At 37.4% G+C, this 20,116-nt stretch overlaps 1 protein-coding gene across 1 annotated transcript; it reads right to left on the reverse strand.

Moving 5' to 3' along the window:
- Nucleotides 1-6,888: 6,888 nt before the first annotated feature.
- On the reverse strand, nt 6,889-12,636 carry LOC145783440 (sperm microtubule associated protein 2-like). Its single transcript, XM_082595316.1, has 5 exons — nt 12,558-12,636; nt 11,885-12,007; nt 9,342-9,573; nt 8,738-8,960; nt 6,889-7,970 (listed from the first exon to the last, which is right to left on the reverse strand). The coding sequence occupies exons 1-5, from the start codon at nt 12,580-12,582 to the stop codon at nt 7,806-7,808; spliced, it is 768 nt and encodes a 255-aa protein (XP_082451442.1). The 5' UTR covers nt 12,583-12,636; the 3' UTR covers nt 6,889-7,805.
- Nucleotides 12,637-20,116: the final 7,480 nt, after the last annotated feature.

A 20,116-nucleotide genomic window follows, 5' to 3' on the forward strand; every position in this document is an offset into this window, starting at 1 on the left:
CACTTAGGCTAAATACGGCCCTGCCGGTAAGTTGGCTATTTGACCTTAGTTATTAGTTAATTTTGAGCCAGAAAACTTTGAAAAATGTATAACTTAGACTACAACAGAATATTTTATATTGCATAGGCCTACATTAAAATTGTTAAGAAATACCATGGCATGCATGCCCGGTATTGGAGCCTGGTGTTATTGATCCGACTCTACAACGTAGCCTACGTCCTTGATAGTAAACCAAAACTTTTCTACATCCAGGATACCTCAACAAATTAACCGAACTCACTCATATTAACTTAAGCCCCAAATTATTGGACAGATTTCTGTTTCTGTCCAATAATTGAACGAAACAAAAAGGTTTCTCTCTCCTTGTAGGCCTATGCTTTATTTTAATAAATGTGATAATTATTAGGCTCAATTGGTAGGAACTACTGTAAAAGGTAAAGGTGGTCCCATACTTGATTCAAGTGTCGGGTATGAGAAGATAAGATTCTCATTGTACTAAGCCAGTGGTTCTCAACGGGGGCGGTACCGCCCCCTGGGGGGGGGGAGGGCGTTTTGATTTTGTAGGGGGGCGGTATGATTACCTAGGCTTAAGGGGGCGTTTTGGTTATTAGGGGGCATTCTGGTTTAAACTATCTACTGCCCAGCGTAACGATGTCGTCAAAGAGCTCGTATCTTCGTGGTAGCATTTCCTACCTCATACCTGGTGGAAAAGGGATTCAGCTGTGTTGTTCTGCTACCTACCAAACAGAAAAACCCACTTGACATATCCATAAGAGGTGATCTTCGAATGTTCCTCACTGGCTTTACACCGGATGTGAAGAAACTGGCACTTTCTCACCAAGCCCAAGGTTCACACCGACTACCAGTTGGCCTATACTGTTTTCATGCTCGCAAATATATATTTGATGTAATTCACTTTGCTTGGTTTTTTGCTTGGCATTGAGCACTTTTGTAGTATTATTAATAGTATTTTTTTCGTTTTTCGTTTTTATTGGGGGGTGGTAAAATTTTGCTAGTTCATAAAGGGGGCGTAGGGCCACAAAAGGTTGAGAAACACTGTACTAAGCCTTCGGCACTAAGGAAAGTAGGATGACCTTTCCTTTCTCTCGGCCGCCTTTCCTGCAACAATTATGCCCACCCAGTCTATTAAACCCTAAGTAGAGGTGAGCGGTGTTTTCAACAATCTGCTGAAGGCGGGAGTCGATCCAGGTTTGCATAACTGGAACGCCTTATCCGTTACGCCATCCCACCGAACTACTGTACAAAGTCATTAAATCTTCTTTGGTAGTGACAAAGCCAGTTTAAAACATAACCCACATTGAACGATTTTGAACATAAAGCAAAACTTCTGTTTTATGATTTTGAATTTTTTTTTTTGATTTTGATTTTTGATTTTGATGGTTAGTGCGTTGGGCTCGCAGTCGAGAGCCTGCATGTTCGACTCCAGCCACCCGCACTTGCTGTTGTTTCTCTGGGCAAGAAACTTTACGATAATTGCCTCTACCCAGTGATCGATTTCGAGTAATGGGTAGTACCAAATTTAAGTCATAAGTAGAGTAGACAACCGGAAACAGTCATTGCCGTCAGCTGCAGCGTGGGTCAGGTGTACGTCGGAAGGCGTACACCGATGCATAGCGCTCAAGTCCGCTTTCCCGCAATGCAGGATAAAGATAAACAAACAAACAAAACAAATGCCCTTTATGTCAAACCTTCAACCTAAAAGTGTCATTCAAAGAGGAATACGCACATTTTTTGTTGAAAGTGTGTATTTTTAATAACCAGTCTAGACCACAAAGGTTGCGATCGATCGTAGCTGACTGCATATAAATTGAGGCTGTGCAACCTGAATGCCATTTCTGACTAGCAGCAGTAGCCTAGTTATAAAAACTTCTCAGTAGATTTCAATTTTTAAATCGAAGCTCGCATATGTTTTGTCAGTTGTGGTTTTTTGGCTGATTGAACTGTAATTTTTTATCATGCGTTGCTGTGTAGTGTCCATAGGCCTACGAGGATTTGAGTTTTGTTGACAGAAGGTCTATCCATGGACTTAATTCTTAATAGTAGGATCTGGACTGGAAACTGAATTTCTGATGTGACCAAACAGAGGCCAAAGGTTTATCGCACACTAAGTTGAAATGCAGACTCAAATATTCATATGCGATAGAAATAAATTAATATAAGAAAAGTAAGATGGCGTTCTGTGGATTATCGTGCTGCTGGTTTCAAATTTAGTGAATTAGGTTCGATTCCCTGACAAGTCAAATAGTACAAGGGTATGTTAATGGTAACTGTAAGCTTAAATAATTCAATAAATTTGGCATACAGATGTTTATAATATAGTTTAACATTTATAGAGCTTCGGTAGAGAGTTTGTCTTGTTGAACCATAGGCATACGAAGCCGAGCAACGTTATAAAGTTTAACATATTCAAATTTATTACATTTACAGAAACACAAAACTACGCAACAAATTGAATATCGAATGTTTTCGACATCACAAGATGTCCTCTTCAGGAATAACATAAATACAATTTAACTACATCTGAATAAAATACAATGGTTTATTATAACTATAAAAAGGAAAAAAATGCACAGTAGGCCTACTTCTGACTAGCTCAAACTCAACGATATAGGCTCCACGAGAATCAAAGGTAACTGCATCAAAAGGTGTTGAAACAGATCACATGATGTGATTGATTGATTGAATCTTTGTGTGGTAGAAAGGCAAGGTGCGGTATAGTTAAATTGTACATATGTTATTGATATTCAAGAATAGCTCGGAGTTTACGATCACTTTCAAAAATCTGTTGCATGGAAATGAAATAACTTGCTCCGCTGAGCTTTCGTATGTGCCCAGGGGGGCCGGAGCGATTTTTGATTGCAGGGGCAGGATTATGAAAAAAGGACACTTTTGTTGCTGAAAGACTATTTTTTTAAGTTTTAAGATAAGATATAGTGATAATGCTCATCTATCAGCTCATTATCGAGTAATGATATAATGAATGTCCGGTATACAAAGAACAATGGCATGAAAGGGCATCATGCTATGTTATAAAGATGTAACCTACTGTGATACAAACTTTTGTGTCGTGAATATTATTTTGAGGCAATAATGAAAGATTACAATTAGACTAAAAGCGAATAGTAGAAATTGTTATATTGCAAAATGTGCAGTAGCTTACATGACCTTAAAATGGCACCATTTCCTCCTCTGCCCACCCATCCACAGAAAAACTGAAGGCATGGGGCATCCGCCCCCTCCCCCCGCTTCCGGCGCCCCTGTATGTGCCCAAATCTTCGTTCAATATTGTCCGACTGAAGTTGCAGTTATTGTTGAGATGGTCCGTGATGTGTTCCTCGGTTCAGATCAGTTGTTTTTTTATTTCTGACCATCATATCAAAAATAATACAAGTCAACATAACAAAGGACGATCCTCAACGCCACATTTGCCAGAGAAGGAAAATTCCACTCCGTAGATGTAAAATTCCACTCCGTAAAATTCCAATTCCACTCCGTAGATGCCTATGGTTGAGGGTAGAAGTTGGACACCAGCTCGGATATGGTTGAGTTGCACATAAGCCCTACTTGGCAAAGACCTAGGCTACCAGTGGAGCAGTTTTCGATATCAAGGATTGAAGGATAACGGAATGGAGCCTAGTTGTGTTTTTATCTCCACCCTAGTTTCTATTTGTGATTGGCTCAATTTGTCACAGTCCTACAGGTTATAATAAGTTAGCCTTCCCCCAAAGCCTGCTGTGCGAACCGTCTAAAATCAAGCTAAGGTTTAAAATGGCTTTCTCAGTTCAGAGGAAAGATACCCTAACTTACGAATTATTGTTTTTATCAAAAAATAAGATCAATCAAATTCCATGAGATTTTAGCTTAAAAGTTACCTAGCCTATTTAGTTAGCGAGAGTAACTTATTTGTGTTACTGCTAAGCTTGTGACTATTAAAACTAATAATTTTGAAAATAAATACCGAAAGTCCAATAGATAGCCTACACTAGTTTAAAAATAAACTAGCCTACTAAGTTTGCACATTTCGACAAAAATGAATTCTTTTCTTCTTGGAAAGAGAACGTTGAAATCCAATTACTTGGCTGTCCTTTATGTTGGGTTCATCTTCACTGCTCATTCCAAATGTGGTGAGGGTTTAATAGGAAGCAAGTAAGTAGCCTACTACGGAAGTAAGTCTTGCAATGAAAGCACAGTTTTCCATCGGAATAAAATTTATTTGGTTGCATCATTTATGCTACGTGACCGTAGAAAAGATATAAACCTAGGCTTCAGGCAGCTTATAAATTATATGATATAGGCCTACGCCTACCTACTTCAAAATTCGTAAGTCTGATTAGGCTGTAGCCTATTTTCATTTTTAGCTTACCCAGGCAGCAAATCAGTCATTTTTACATTGATTCAACGTCTGTAGACATTGCTGTGTCTTGGTAAGAACTACTGTATAGTTACTGAAATGTTTTTTTTATCAGTTGCAATTGCGTTTGCTCCATAAAATAATTTTCTGTTTATCTTATAGAATATCAAAACATGAAATCCCTTCCTTTGATGTCGGTGCAAAAAATGCCATGGTGCATGTGCATCCAAATGTCCGATATCAGCCACTTATAAATGATGATAGCGTTGGCAGAAACTTCAAGGAGGAAAAATTTAGAAAAGAAGTCCCAAATTTTGAACCTTTTTTTTGGACATCAAGATCACTGTCATTAACAAACAACAACAATATTCGGTAATATAGGCTACAGATTTTTTGCCTTCCCCTCTACTAAATAATATTGCCTACCACATATTTCACCACTTGACGTAGCCTAAACTCGGACTTCATCAAAAATAAATTTAGGACGTTTCTATAAATTGGAACTTTTCTGCAGCAACAAAATTTTTACTAGAAGCAGGCCATATTTAAACCTTAATTATAATGATAAGGTTTAGGCTATGTTCTTTCATGGCCTTTGTAGGCTACATGCCAGATATGAAAGGACTTTTAAAAGCTTTATTTATAATTATTTGCGGAGATATAAAGTAGTTTATGTACAGCCTATAGAAGGCGTTGGTTCGGCGTTGTTCATCGTAATAGCTTGTTTTTCTGTAAACGACCTAGTTTACGTCACACTTTGTGCTAAGTCCAGTGAGTGAAGCAAATGTAAAAGATATTGTTTGAAAAAAACATAGCCTAAATAATAATTTATTAAAACAAACATATTGAGTCCTGAGTTCATTCATTTGCAGCAATTCGGACATCCGTGAAGAAGAAATGCCCATGCAAAAGCGTTACGGTGAAGCTACGTATACTCACGATAGGAGTAAATATTACCAATATCGTTTGTTCCAACTTCAACAAAACGCGTTATTGAAGATGCTTCACCACAGAGATAGGTAGGCTAAGTAAGTAGGCTATGGATTGTGCGGAAGCAGTATGCCACGTTAAAGGAACAGCTTTGTTGCATATTAAAGACATTGCTTTGGATGTAGCCTATGAGTTAAAAAATCTGATTTTAACGAACAATTACCCTACATATTCTTCAACTTTACAGCGCCCAATCGCCTACTTTTATTGTTTCAGGAGAGCACAGGTGGAAAAACATAGAAACAAACATTATCCAACCTTTGCAAAACGCAATGACAAACGTTTTACACAAAAGTGAAGCCTCGACAGGACAAAAATAGCAACCTTGTGAATACCATAAAGGCTGCTAACATAGTTCCACTCTATATGATTTGTCAAAATTTGTGTTGCTGTAAATAGTTTGACACATTAGGCCTATGACTTGTAATCAAAGAAAGGCAAAGGTGTATACAACATGCTATTGAGTGGTTGGCCTTTCTCGAAACAATTTTTTTCGAGATTGGTTTGAAACGAAATTTTTTTCAGTTCGATCATGCTTTTACTGCTTTAATTTCGTTAAAACAAAATCTGGAATATCCAGCAAGCCTAGGTTTATAAATCCTTTTATCGTTTACGACAAAGCGACAAAATCACAGCAGGGATTTTCATGTGCCAGGCGGTGAGCTTTTATGAAGCGCGATGTAATGTCATAATATGAATTTCAAAAACGATTTTTAACGACTAATCCACAAAATAGATTGCTCGACTTCTCAATAAAAGTCATTTTATATTTTTTGACAATATCTGCTTATACGACAATGAAATTTTTTGGATCGAAAACGACTGTAAAGCAAAGTAAATATTTTACCTTGTAAGCGTAACCCACTTACCATGCGTCTCTACAGTATGCTTTTTTTCTAACGTTTTATTGAAAAATTTTCCACCCCTATTTTATGACGTTAGCCTCGTTAGGCCTATATGTATCTGATTTTAAATTCTGTTAATGTTGTAATATTTACGGTGGTTGCCTTTTTATTCAGCCCGTTAGCGCTTTAGGCCATAGTCCACTACAACTCATTTGGATAAGAGGGTTCAACTTTGTGAACGAAGAAACGGCGGTAAAGCAATGCCGAATTATCGCATTGTGCGTTGAAACAATGCACTTCAAGGACACCTTTCCATTCAACGGCACTTTGTGGATAGAATAATTCACAGACACTTCAACAACAAGCGAAAAAATTCACTTTGTCAATCTCGATCGAGTTTGCGTAAGCTTGATTTTGCTGATATTACGCACTAAAGCGGGATTAGACTTTTGTTTTGTGTGACGAATAAACCATTGCTGACTAACAAATGCTTAATCAATTCCTTGCTAACTAACAATATAGCATTGCCAAATTTGTGTCAAAATGAAAGCAGTAATGCAACTCTTTTAATCGCCTGCTGTCTACTCAGTGTAGGCTACTGTTCGTCCTTACAATCTATTCACCGCATCTTGGAGCAGATGGCTAGAAGGAATATGCATAAACTAGCCCGCCAAACAGCATGACAATCATTTATTTCAAAATGAAAAATTTCATTCTGACTTCATTAAAATAAATTACTACCGTAGCCTAAAACAAAAAAGGAAAACCATCAACTAAAAGTAATCGATACAGCTTGCAACAAAATAAATCTCAAAGGTAAAGCATGATCTCTACAGTAGGTAAGGCACAAAGGTAATTCATGGCACATGAAACGAGTGAATCGGGGCAATTTTTTTTAAAGCAAACGTAATCTCAGATGCAAGCAATGGCTGTAATGAAAGTAACTGACAAAAATGTTTTATCATGTATGAGTGACGTCATCTAAGCTTACAAAGTTTTCAAATAAAACTACAACTAGCTACTGTTCAAATATAAAGACTTAAAGAGTCACACGTTTTACACAAGATGAAGGCAAGCTTTGAAAAATCTATATGGAAATGATAAAACTACTTTACTTATGAGCTATCTATGAACTCAATTACATTAAACGAATAAAATACATACAATATCTCAATTAAAATTAATCTCAAATCTAAACCGCAATAATTGCATTGTCACCGTGTTCATTTAAATCCGTCAGTAGCTCAAGTAACAATGTCCACACACGAAATCAAAACGGCAAGTTGCAGTAAATTGATGTAGACCTTCCCCAGTTATCAAAATTTTATGTAAGATATATGATAAAATATATTTATATTTATGTAATATTTATTTATATATATTTATATTATATTTATTTATGTAAATATATTTATATTAATATATTTATGTAAGGTTTTTATAAAAGTTCGTAGCCTGATGTAGCATGATTTACTGATGCAATGTTGCTTTGATGATGATCAATCAGTGATACCTATTCTAAGTATGAAGAATTTCTTTTTATTACTTTTTCCCAAAAACAGCTGATGGCAATATATTGTGAAAGAGAAATAGTGACTTCATTTTTTTACACGAACTTTTCTTGGGATAGGTTTGCAAAGCTCATCTATACGTGGTGACGTAACAGCGTTCCTTGCTGCAAAAGTGACCTTGTATGGGTCGTAGTCTTGATCAAGAGCGATTCTCGTTTTTGGTCTCGCCAGTTGGTGTTCTCGGTTTGAGGGCTGAAAAATTAGTTTCGTTGTGAGGTTATTACATAACTATGCTAATTCAGGTAAGTCACAAACAACCGAGTGTAGCCTAAAAGTTTAGCTGTGAGGTGGGTAGGCGAAGACAAAGTAGCCTAGACTCAGTAACTTCGACATAACAATACTAAAGAGAAGTGTCTAAAAGCGTTCGTTTTATTCTTTTGTAAAAAAATAATAGGCCTAACTGTAGTTGTGGAGCCAGGTGTTTTTTTTTTTTGGAAATCAGATAAGGGGCCTTGTAAATATTTTTGCTTAACCGGATCTAAATTTAAAAGTCTTCTTGTTAAAGTACTAATTACCATGGTCGTTGAGAGGATAGCCTGAGTGCGATAGCAAAAAAAGGCCAGGGTGCCCTACATAAAAGAATAACTCCAAAAGGATGCGTTTTTAGGCTCCCAAAAAGATTCTGAGGCCTAAAATGATCCGGAGTCCAAAAACACCCCTGAACCCTCTATCAACACTACTGCTAATTACTGTATTTACTGATCTCGTAAAATTTGCGAGACTTTTTAGTGGTAACTTACCGTAAGCTACATAATATGTTTGCCCGACTGATTTAAAATCGCAATCATAAAATAAACGGAGTTTAAACTGTCATAAAGCAAAAAATTCTACAAAACATTGTTTAGCAAGCAGAAGCTGTTTTTAAAAAAATTATTTTTGAAACTCCAACTAGTGAACTAACGCTTCATAGCTCCGGGACCACAAATCGTCTACGGTAGCTTCTCATCAAAAAGGCTTACCTGTGCATTTTTAGCCCCTGGTGACACTGGCCACATAACAGATCTGTTGTCTTGGTAAGTTTTGGGAATTGGTTTTGTTTCTGCCAGTTGCTCCAGACGACTCGAAGCAACATGAGTAAGACATTCTTTTGGGACATCGGTTTTCCATTCTCCCCATTCCCAAGAACTGTTCGACTTGATCAGTAGCGGATCGTAATGCTTACTCTTGGCCAATTCGCACATCCTGAGTAATTTTCATTGAAAAAGGTCAACAAATTAGACATGGCTACGTTAAGCAAAATAATCTTCACTGATAATATAACAGACCACAGACCATGCAAGAAAACATTTCATAAGTTTTTCGAGCGTAGGCCTACGCAAGCAAGACTGATGCACAAAACCGGTGATCCATATTAATAGTAATAAAGCAAATATATAATCTTCAACAATACAGATTTGTATAAAGTACAATGCAAACTAATTATGCAACTAATTCTCTTCTTTGAGCTCAATGCAACTAATTATCTTCTTTGAGCTTTAATCAAAATATCACTAATGGCATTGCCCAATGTATTCTATTAAAATAAACGTGCTTAAGAAATTAAAGTAAGTGACTGAGCCGCACCGTTTCGTTGTAACTGCGTTTTTAGCCGCTTCATTCACGTCAGTATAAACGGAACGCTCCGGAGTCCATTGTGGATGATACTGCTTGGGTTTGGATAGTGTTTTTAAACGTGGCTTCTCAGGATATCCTAAAGCAGCCGGGGAAACTGGCCAGACCGCGGTTGGACGATCCGGCTTGAAGTCTTTGTGATATTTCTTACTTTTAACCATTTCCTCTAGCCGAGGAGATAATGCTGAAAATAAAATTTGCGGCAACCTAATTAAAGGTAATACAACTGATTATATTACTCCTGAATTATGCACATTTGAGTTACATGCTATAAGGTTGTTCGTGCGTATGCAAAACTGTAAAATTTTAATTCGACTAAATCCTTAAGTGAAGCTTAACTATGTAGACAAGGCAACTGTAGCCTAGGAAAAAGTGTGAAGCAAGATGACGTGAAATAGAATGATAAACCAGAAAGCTATCAGTAGACTACATTTTAAATATTTTTTTTTAAAAAGCGTTTTTCCATATTGACTGTATATTTATTATTCTGCATTACTTTAAAAAATAGAGATTTAGCATAAGGCAAATAACATAGGCCACTACCCAAATAAATGATTACAAGAAACCAATTATTTTAGCATGCGTGGAAAGAGGGTAATATTCAGTTGTATATCAGTCCCACTCCCATATAAATAATAATATAAGTAGCCTATTGGCTAAACAATAAATACCGATACTATTAATACTACAAAAAGTGCTCAATGCCAAGCAAAAAGCCAAGCAGAGCGAATTGCATCAAATACAGTTACTACTCTCTAAAACCTCTACAACCTGTTTCACCCTAAAAGGGGGATCATCAGAAGGTCCTTATTCAAATAGAATCTACAGTAGGCTATATATCAATTTCATAAAAAGATAAAATCACAAACGAAAATGTATATAGCTACTTTTAGAATACAAATTAACATGGAAGTTCTACAAACAATTAGAACAAGAAAATTGAAAACAGTTGATTCGCTATAATTCTATTCAAAGACAACCATTAGAAGAAAAAACGAATGGAAAACGAATTAGGGGCAGACCACCAAGATTTTGACTAATGGTATTAAAGACTGGTCAAGACTTGATTACAAACTGCAATAGAAAAATCGCACAACACAGAAACTTGACGCTTCATTGCCTCCAACCCTCGAAAAGAGGAAGGAACTTGGTGATGATGATGATCAGTCCCAGAGCAGTCGGTTGAGCGCCAGACTTTGTGAATAAAACAACGGCAAGACCAAAATACAATGGTTCTACTCTGGAGATGTACGCTTAAAGAAGACACATCAAGGACAGCTTTCATTCAGCAACATACCTTTACTCTGTTAATCTCGCCTGTGTAAGTGGTTCAAAGCCTCAACAAGTAAGCGAAACTACAAACATTAAGTTACCAATAAGGTATTCTCTGTCAGAAAATAAAGATTCTCACAATCAATCGATCACATTGAAGTAAACGGTAGCCACTTTAACAAATCGAAATTCTGCCACTGAAAATGACTAGAATGAAACCGCCAACCAATCATAAGCTACGGTTTAAGTGACGTAAAAAATGGCGAAAAGAAGATGATAGAAAGCAAATTAAGTGATGAATTTTTGTCAGCTGGTTGGCTTAGGGGTTAAGGTTAGGGCTAGAAAGTAGTAATTTCATTGACGCGGGTTCGATTCCCACCACTGCTATTGTTCTTTTTCTTCTGTAATTACCAAATAAAGTTCAAAACAAGCATTAACTCTCTGGATGAGTGCTAGAAGGGTCACAATTGGACGATAGCCTCTTATAACATGTTCTGATTGGTTGGGGGTTGCATTGTAGTCATTCGCAGTGGCAGAATTTCGACTTGTTAAAGTGGCTACCGAAGTAAACTATCTACATCAGTGCTTCCCAACCTTTTTCAGTTCGCAACCGACTTTTAAACCAAGTTTTATTGTGCGACCCACAATGAGATAGGCTATGACATCTCTATTAGGCCTATGGCATCTTTACTACTGGCGTACGTACTGAAATAGTTAATACGACACAGCACATTTAACTGTTACATATTTGTTACACTGTTGCATAATTGTTACGTAATGATAATGCAATAATTTCCCGATCCAATAGAAAAAAGGGTGTACAATTCATGAAAATGGAAAGTCAACAAATGAAGTGAAGATAAGAGTAGCGATGGCAAAGGCGCAGTACTGTTCAAGACCAAACTGCGACTTGTGAGATCCATCGTAATGTCAGTATTTTTTAGAAAAATTTAACTTTCAGTAACATTAAGAAATGCTTCGCGACCCACCAATGGGTCGCAACCCACCGTTTGGGAAGCATTGATCTACATAACATAGTTGAATAGGTTGTGGTTAATTAAGAATTTGCAAAAGTTAAGTGAAAATTGTGGGAAAGTTAGAATTCAACTGCGACTGAACAAAAAAAGTAGGTCTACCAGTTTTGGCTGAGTTATTGGTGTTTACAAAGACCTACAATATACTAGTATGGTAATTTAAAAGAATAACTAGAACGATAAACTAACCAAATGTTGTTGGAGGTTGAGGTGGTAACTTGTCAACCCAATAAACAGATCTTCTATCATCCACAAATCCCTTTGGAACAGGCTTGGGCTTAGCCAGAGTCTCCAACTTGAAGCTATCAACATCTACAATTACATTTGATAAGTGTGAATTTACTGTCAATTTTTAAGGGTGACACAGGCTAAAGATATATTAAGAGATCTTGGTTAGATTGTAGTGACAGTTGTATATAAATAATGAAATTATAATTAGTATTAATTACTAACAAATTACCTATACTACAGCAGTGTAATATGAAATATTGCGCATACAACTAATAGTAGCCTATTCGTTCTGCATTGGGCATAACATTTTTACTTTTTTCATAATTGCCGGTAAGCTACTGAATTCATGAATTCAAGTTGTTTTCAGTAGTGGTATGAGTTTTAGGAGTCTGAGTTTAGCACAAAAGACTGAGTTTATCACGTTTGAACTTGCAGTTAAGGTACGGTATATGCCAACACCTATAAGCTCCTGTAACCTACAACGCTTAATAGAATGCCACATCCAACTCAATTTCAAATTAGTGAATAGAAATGTGATGCTGCAATGCATAAATAAACAAGAAAGATACCTTGTATACCATAGCATATACTGGACTTCAAACAAGCATTGGTAGCTATGTATCTCACTCACTTGATGAAGAAGTTACTTCGTCCATCTTGAAAATTTAAATAATGAATTAGGCTACGGTATTAATCAAAGGACAAGACCTGAAGAAGTGAAGCTAGAGAGAGCATTACTTCATAAACATTTCATAGCCTACAAATGAGAATACCTGTTCACTGACAGCAGATGTTCAGATTAAATAGACAACATTTTGAATGAATGAGAATAAATGTACTGCTTGGATTAATCTTTGAATGAAGCACTTTATCAACAGCTCTCTGGGGAAACGAGTAGTAGCAGTTGTTACCAAAGAGCAGTACATAGACATTTTTAAACAATTATTGCAAATTTTGAACAGAATCTTGGTAAAAATCTATCCAATAATTAAAACCGTATTTGTTTATAGCACTTATTGACACTCACCATTATGATTACACAATAAAAAGGTTGAAAACAATGCTTTTAGCTGTTATTTAAGAATAATAACATCACTGCTGAGTGCCCTTCTCTAATTGTACTTCAGACACTTAACTGCGATAAAAAAAATCTAAGACCATGTAACTATAACCTACAATTTTTTGTTTGATAATGTGAGGCATTGGCTTTAAAACAATGAGAAGCTTTTGAGAGAAGCTTAGCCTAATACTACAAATTCCAGCTAAATTTCACTCTACCCTAATTCCACTTATTTTTGAAAAAAAAAAGACAACCAGCAATGGAAGTCAGGGCACACTATGGAAACTTTAGTATACAAAAGGAACTTTTTAAGTCAAGTATTGTATAAAGCAGATAAAATTGTCAATAGGTGTACTTGCTCAGTTTAAGGAGCACTTAGTTAATATAATCTAATACAGTGGTTCTCAATATTTTAATAGTGGTTCTCAATCAAATAAACTACAAACAATTTTTAGTCATAATTCATCAATCATGCTGCAAATTTATAAACTTTCATGAACCCCAGTTGAGAACCACTGCACCAATATGAAGGGTAAAACCATTTCTGATATTAAAAATCATTCAATACTTTGTGATAAAATGTTTTGCAATCTCATAAACAAGATTGCTGATCAACTCAGTTTCATTGCAATGCTACCTGCATACAATTCAGAAATTATGAAAGCCATTCTTGGATATAAAACATGTCACCCAGGAACTTTTTTCAAGGCTGGTTAAATACTGTAACATAAGACTATTAGAAAAAGATAACAAATGAGCAGATAAGTGATTAGGTATAACTTGAACTTTGCAAGCAGGGAAAGATGGTCTTGCACAACTAATCATAATTAGAGCCTATTCTGAGCTGGAAAGGGAATCAGTGTCCACCACGAGGCTTAAAAATGTTCCATAGTTCATAAGGAATTTCATGAAATCTTCCAGTTCATACCTTTAGCTATAAATAATAATAAAATTTATTGATTATTAGTATTACGGTATATATCGGCTAATAAAAATATCAAATCAAGACTGCAGCCCCTTCATTACAAATGACTCAGAACCGGTGTTGGCCGTACTAAATATGCACTGTTACAACAGCCACAACACAGGCCTAGTTACATGTATCTGCGGCACCAAGCTCCAAATAGAGGACCATCTTCTTGTGTACCCTCAACTTACACCAATGCTACAGCAAGTAGAACCTTTCAATATAACTCCATTGCAAAAGAATGTGTCGATCTGTGGTGTATCAACCAAATTGCATGAGCTGCCACTGCATGGTTATATTTATGCCGTACAATCATCATCATCATCATAATCCATCGTCGGTTTGTTCCCCACTAGTGGGGGTGGCCGATTGTTTCCGCGCAGCAATTGTCTTAATCCCTTTTCTCCATTTCACCCTTGCATCTTCCTCCTTCAGTCCGACTTTTTTAAATTCATCCTTCACTTGTTGTTTCCACGTTCTTCTTGGACGACCGCGTTTCCTCTTCCAATCCACCTTTAGATCTAGTGCCTTTCAAAGAAAACTTCCTTCCTCCCTCCTTATCACATGTCCATACCATCTTACTCCATTTGCCCTTGCCAGTTGGTCTATGGTCTCTCTCATCTCTAGCATATCCAACAATTCTTCAGTCCTTTTTTTCCTTCTCGTTTTCACCCCACACATTGCTCTCACCATTGACCTTTCCGTTCTTCTCAGGATTGCCAGTTCACTCTCTCTCAATACCCATGTCTCGCTACCATATAGCATTGCAGGCCGCACACAGCTCCGATATACTTTTCCTTTCATCCTTAGTGAAAATTTTCTGCCATGCAACATTTCCCCACATTCCCTGAACTTTGCCCAGCCCAATCTTGCCCTTGTTGTCACCGCTGCTTCACATCCACCACTTCCATTTATCCGATCACCCAGATAACAGAAGTCTGTCACTGTTTCGATGCCATGGCAGAACTCATCATCATGGCCTTCCACTTCATTCCTTCCTTTACTGCATTTCCCACAAACAAAACACTTCGCCAATCTTGTTGCGGCTCTCTTGACATTAGCACATCTTGCATGTACCCACTTTCCACATTCCTTGCATTGCATTGAATTTCTCATCACTCTCTTGCCACATATTCCACAGGGATCTACTTTGCTCTCAACAACTGTTCCTTCTGCTCCACTCACCATCACTTTTGTTTTTTCAAGATTCACCTTCATACCCTTGGTTTCAAATGCTTCTTTCCATTTCTCAAACTTTCTCTCCATTCCCTCCATACTATTACTTGTCAAGACCAGGTCGTCTGCATACAAAATTTCACTCAATAAGCCCTCCCTCACTCCTTCAGTTAACCACAATAGCAAATATCAGAGGTGACAAAACTGATCCCTGGTGTACACCAACCTTCACAGAAAACTCGTTTGAATAATTTGATCCAACTCTCACTTTTGTTCTTGCATCCTCATACATAGACATCACAGCTCTCACTAATACCTCCGGTATACCTCTTTTCCTCATTGCCCATTCCATCACTTTCCTTGGTACTCTGTCAAATGCCTTTTCTAAGTCGACGAAACACATATATAGTTTTCTCTGCTTCTCTCGGTATTCCTCCTGCATTCTTCTCAATATAAACAGAGCACCCATTGTACCTTTTCCTGGCATAAATCCAAACTGCATATCATTTAATTTCACCAATGTTCTTAACCTCTTTTCTAGTATTCGCTCCACAATTTTCATTCCATGCTCTAGTAGTTTTACACCTCTATATGCACTGCAACTTCTCACATCCCCTTTTCTCTTGAACAGTGGAACAACAATACTATGCTTCCACTCCTCCGGCATTCCCTCTCCATCTAATACCCTTTGGCTAAGTTGTAGCATTACTTCAATTCCCAACTCTCCACTTGCTTTTATCATCTCTACGCTCACTTCTGATGGACCAGCTGCTTTATGCAGTTTCATTTGTCCCATTGCCTCCACCACTTCATCACGAGTAACCTTTCCCACTGGACCCTCCACCAGACCAACCTCTGTCATATGATCCCATACATTCTCCTTATTCATAACATTTTCCATATGTTCCTTCCACACTTCTCCTCTGCTTTCCGGGCTGAAATGCAACTTCCCATCTCCACTCCTTATACATCTTCCAACCTACAATATCTTTCCCATCCCTTTTCATTTGCTTTATGAGTCTGAATACTTTGTTTTGGCTTTCCCCCATTTTATTAAGTTCCTCCTCAGCACCATTCTTCATAGCTCTTGCAACAACCCTCTTTGCCTTCTTTTTCATACTCTTATACTTCTTTTTATTCTCTTCTGACCCATTTTTGCGCCACTGCTTGTATGCATCTCTTTTCTGTGAAATCGCATGCTTCACCTCCTCATCCCATCACCATGTGTCTCCACGATCCCTCCTCACTTTCTTTTTCCCACATACTTCATCACATGCTGCTAGGACACCTTTCTGAAATGAAGCCCACAAGTCCTGCGCACTCATGTTTACCAGCTCTTTTGCTCTTTTCACAAACTTAATTCTCGTTTCTTTTTCCTCCAGTTTCCACACATTTCTCACAAAAACTCGTTCTTTCTTCACAATTTTCTTCACTTTTTTCATATTTAAGTCTCCTACTACTAGTCTATGCTGCAACTCCCACGGAATTACTTTCACATTCTTCAAGTACTTTCTCTGTTCCTGCCCAACCACAATAAAATCAATTTCCGACTCATGTCCTCCTGAGATGTAAGTCACCTTCCTTTTCTCTTTCTTTTTAAACCATGTGTTGGCAATACAAAGTTTCCTTTCATCACAAAATTCAAGTAGCATTCTTCCTTCCATGTTTCTCTCCCCAAAACCATACCCTCCATGAATGCCCTCGAACCCATTTGCTTGTTTTCCAACATGCCCATTAAAATCTCCTAATCCAAACACCAACTCTTTTGAACTCCGTAAATCCCATTCCTCTGCCAAAACATCATAAAAACTTTCCTTTTCTAAGTAATCCCTACCACTTTGAGGTGCATATGCACAGATTAGCCTCACTACCTCCTCTTCAAAAGCAAGTACCATTGTCATCACTCTGTCACTCCTTCTTCTAACTTCTATTACTTTCTCACATAATTCCTCTTTTACCAAGAAACCAACACCACCGATTCCTGTGTTATTTCCTGACCACCATAACTTATATCTCCTCCCATTGGCACCTAAAAACCGCGCTGACTGTCCCCTCCATCTTACTTCCTCTAGGCCACATATATCCACCCTTCTTTTTCTTAGTTCTTCACATATTTCAGTTCCTTTACCACACAAACTTCCCACATTCCAGCATCCGATTCTGATTCATACAACATGTATGATAAACAGAACTTCCTTTTTTGTTACAAGTGGTTATCTTTATGGCACTGGTTGTCATGGTTGTGATCAAACGCTTTGTTTATTCATAGAAGTTGCCCAGAGTTAGGGTGAAGGTTAGGATTAAAGTTAGACGTAATCTTAGGGTTTTGCTCTCTGCCCAGGACTTCAAATTTACCAAATTGCATGTTTATATATGTCTTTAAAGGATTTAAAGTTTTCTTAAATTAGGGCAGAATTCCTTGTCTGGTAACACTAGGTCCGAGAACCTGGCCTCAACCTTTTTCCTAACTATTTGAAATTTCATACTTTGGCACAAAATGCCCAAATGTCGGAATAATTCTTTTAATTTTATGGGTACCGGTACTCATGTTTTTTTCACTAATTATCACATCTTAGCATGCTGTAAAATTCAAAACTCAAATCATTTATAGTACATATAAAAACATCATATGGTAGGCTAACCTCTACAATATAACATGCCGTTGCCAACTATCGGTGGTTCACTAGTATTATTAGATTCTTCTCATTGCAAATTTACCAAGTTTAATAAAAAAAAACTTCGAAAACTTTATGTGAAGAACCCTCTTTTACATTTAAGTTTTCTCATTTTACATAACCTTTTTTTGAAAAAAAAAAAGATACCGTACCTACATACTGTATATACACATTTTTTTCATTGCAAACTGATTTTACTGAACTTTCTAAACTCATTTGATCTCAACCAATCGTGGAAGAATGTGGAAAGTACACTGTAAAAATAGTTACTCACGGCTGAAGTAAAATCAATGCAAATGTACTGTTTTGACATATGCGCTTTCCCGATTATTGTCACTAGACCAAAATATGGAATAATGATCAAGCTGGAATAATCGAATGCCACGAGAAATGGCGTGCGTATCTATGACAACTTGTGTAATTGTCACCTAGTGGTTGGAATGAAGAAGATAGAAACTTCAATACTGTAGTACAGTATAAAAAAAAGAGCATAAATCTTCGTTCCAGAAGTCACGCGCTAACCAACTGAGCTATCCATTATCAACATCCATTCGGGAGTATCCGAACACCATCAACGTAGTTTTTTTCAAACATTGCTATCTCTTATTAAATTCGACAGTCTGTGTTTCTGAATTCAGTTCAGTTCAGTTGTTTTTATTTCTGACCATCATATCAAAACAATACACGTCAACATAGCAAAGGTCGAGAAAAAGGTAGAAGCGACAAAACGCGAACGTTAAAACGTGCTTGTGATCGAAGTAAGTTATTGAGTTGAAAAAAATTTGGCACGGTCGGAACACCTTCAGAAAAATTTAAGATATAAAGGGAAAATAAAAAAAAATGTTACAAAACAAATAAACATATTATAACTTTATTAGCCTACATAACTTTAGCTGATATATTGAAGATTTGTATGGACAGTTGCTATGAAGATCGGCCATGGTGCGTTATCAAGAGTGCTGATGGTCGTAAGGGGAACACGTCTTGATGCGTTTAGCTCATAACAAAGAGCAAGGCAGGCAAAGAAAACCCCACAAAGAAATCCTACCACGGGCAAAGCCATTTCAAGCGCAACGCACCAGGCCTTGCACGATTCACAAAATAGATAGGCTATAACTTGACGACATGAAACAATGACAAAAAACGAATAAATCAAACTAGCAAAAAACAACATCATCATCTTGTGGAAATTCAATTATACCAATTAGAGTGTCCTGCGCTGAAAGGCCCTAAAAACCAGTTGAATGTTAGTAAAGCAAGCTGACCAAATGGTCTTTTGTTGCTCCTGGCTTATCAGATTGAATTGTTTCACACCAAGCGTTTCTTTATGGTTGTGAATGGCAGTAGCGTTGACAGAGAGGAGGTCTAGGGGAAACTTCTGGACCTTGGCCGGGAATAATTTTAGGAGCCCGGGAACATAAACAAACCACAGCAAACTCTTTGAATACAGTGGGTTTTTGTCACAAAATGTCTTGATTTGGTGCTCAAGGATCTCATTGGTAGAGAGGAAACATTTTATTTCGTCTGTTGCAAGAATAGTATACGGTACAATTGATTGATTGATTGAATCTTTATCCTCGGAGTGGGAAAGCTTCTTGCAGAGCTTAATCCTGGCAGTTTCCCATTCTTGTAGAGGCTTTGAATCACTGACGCAGGCCCGGTCACCGAGATTGACAGAGTGAAGTTTCCGATTGTTGAAGTCTTGTTGCCGGGGAACTATTCCATCCATTAGACGCCGCTGAATGGAGAGCAGTCCTTAACGTGCGGTGCTCAAGCGCACACCCCGAGAGTCGAACCAGCGCCGCTTGATCTTGAAGCTTCTTCGTTCCAGAAGTGACGCTCTAACCAATTGAGCTATCGGGGTGGACAAATTATTATAATCAATGCAAATAAAATAGGATCATAACACTCTAGATTTCACAGCAGACAGGAAGCAGAGAAAGACTACGATAGGCTACCAGGTCCACAATATCGTCTTAATGGCCCTGGTAAATGGTAGGCTACGGCTACGGTATATGTTATTGACATTGTGATGTAAGCTTATTGTGTAAGGTTACAATTACAAAATCTGATTAGCAAATCAAGTTATTTCTCTTTATCGAAAAATTAAAACTCTTATTGAAAAACCTAACGCATCAATAGCCTACATTTTATATGTCGTATTCAGGATTAGGCTACTCCAGGACCAGGTGGACCGTGGACGAAGACTCATATTACGCGGACGAAAAGACAAGAAAGCCTATCTTCGTGTATCGTGTCCATGTCATAAAGTATCCCGCGCCAAAGAAACAGTCACATGCTCTTGAGCGCTG

The sequence above is a fragment of the Aplidium turbinatum genome, chromosome 14 (genome assembly GCF_918807975.1).
Source record: "Aplidium turbinatum chromosome 14, kaAplTurb1.1, whole genome shotgun sequence".
Classification (NCBI taxonomy): Eukaryota; Metazoa; Chordata; class Ascidiacea; order Aplousobranchia; family Polyclinidae; genus Aplidium; species Aplidium turbinatum.

Coding starts and splice junctions, on each gene's coding strand:
- LOC145783440 (XM_082595316.1), bottom strand. CDS start 12,582: ATGGACGAAGTAACTTCTTCATCAA. Junction 8,961..9,341: donor AACGCAGTTACAACGAAACG/GTGCGGCTCAGT, acceptor AAAATTACTCAG/GATGTGCGAATTGGCCAAGA. Junction 7,971..8,737: donor CAGGGGCTAAAAATGCACAG/GTAAGCCTTTTT, acceptor CTAATTTTTCAG/CCCTCAAACCGAGAACACCA.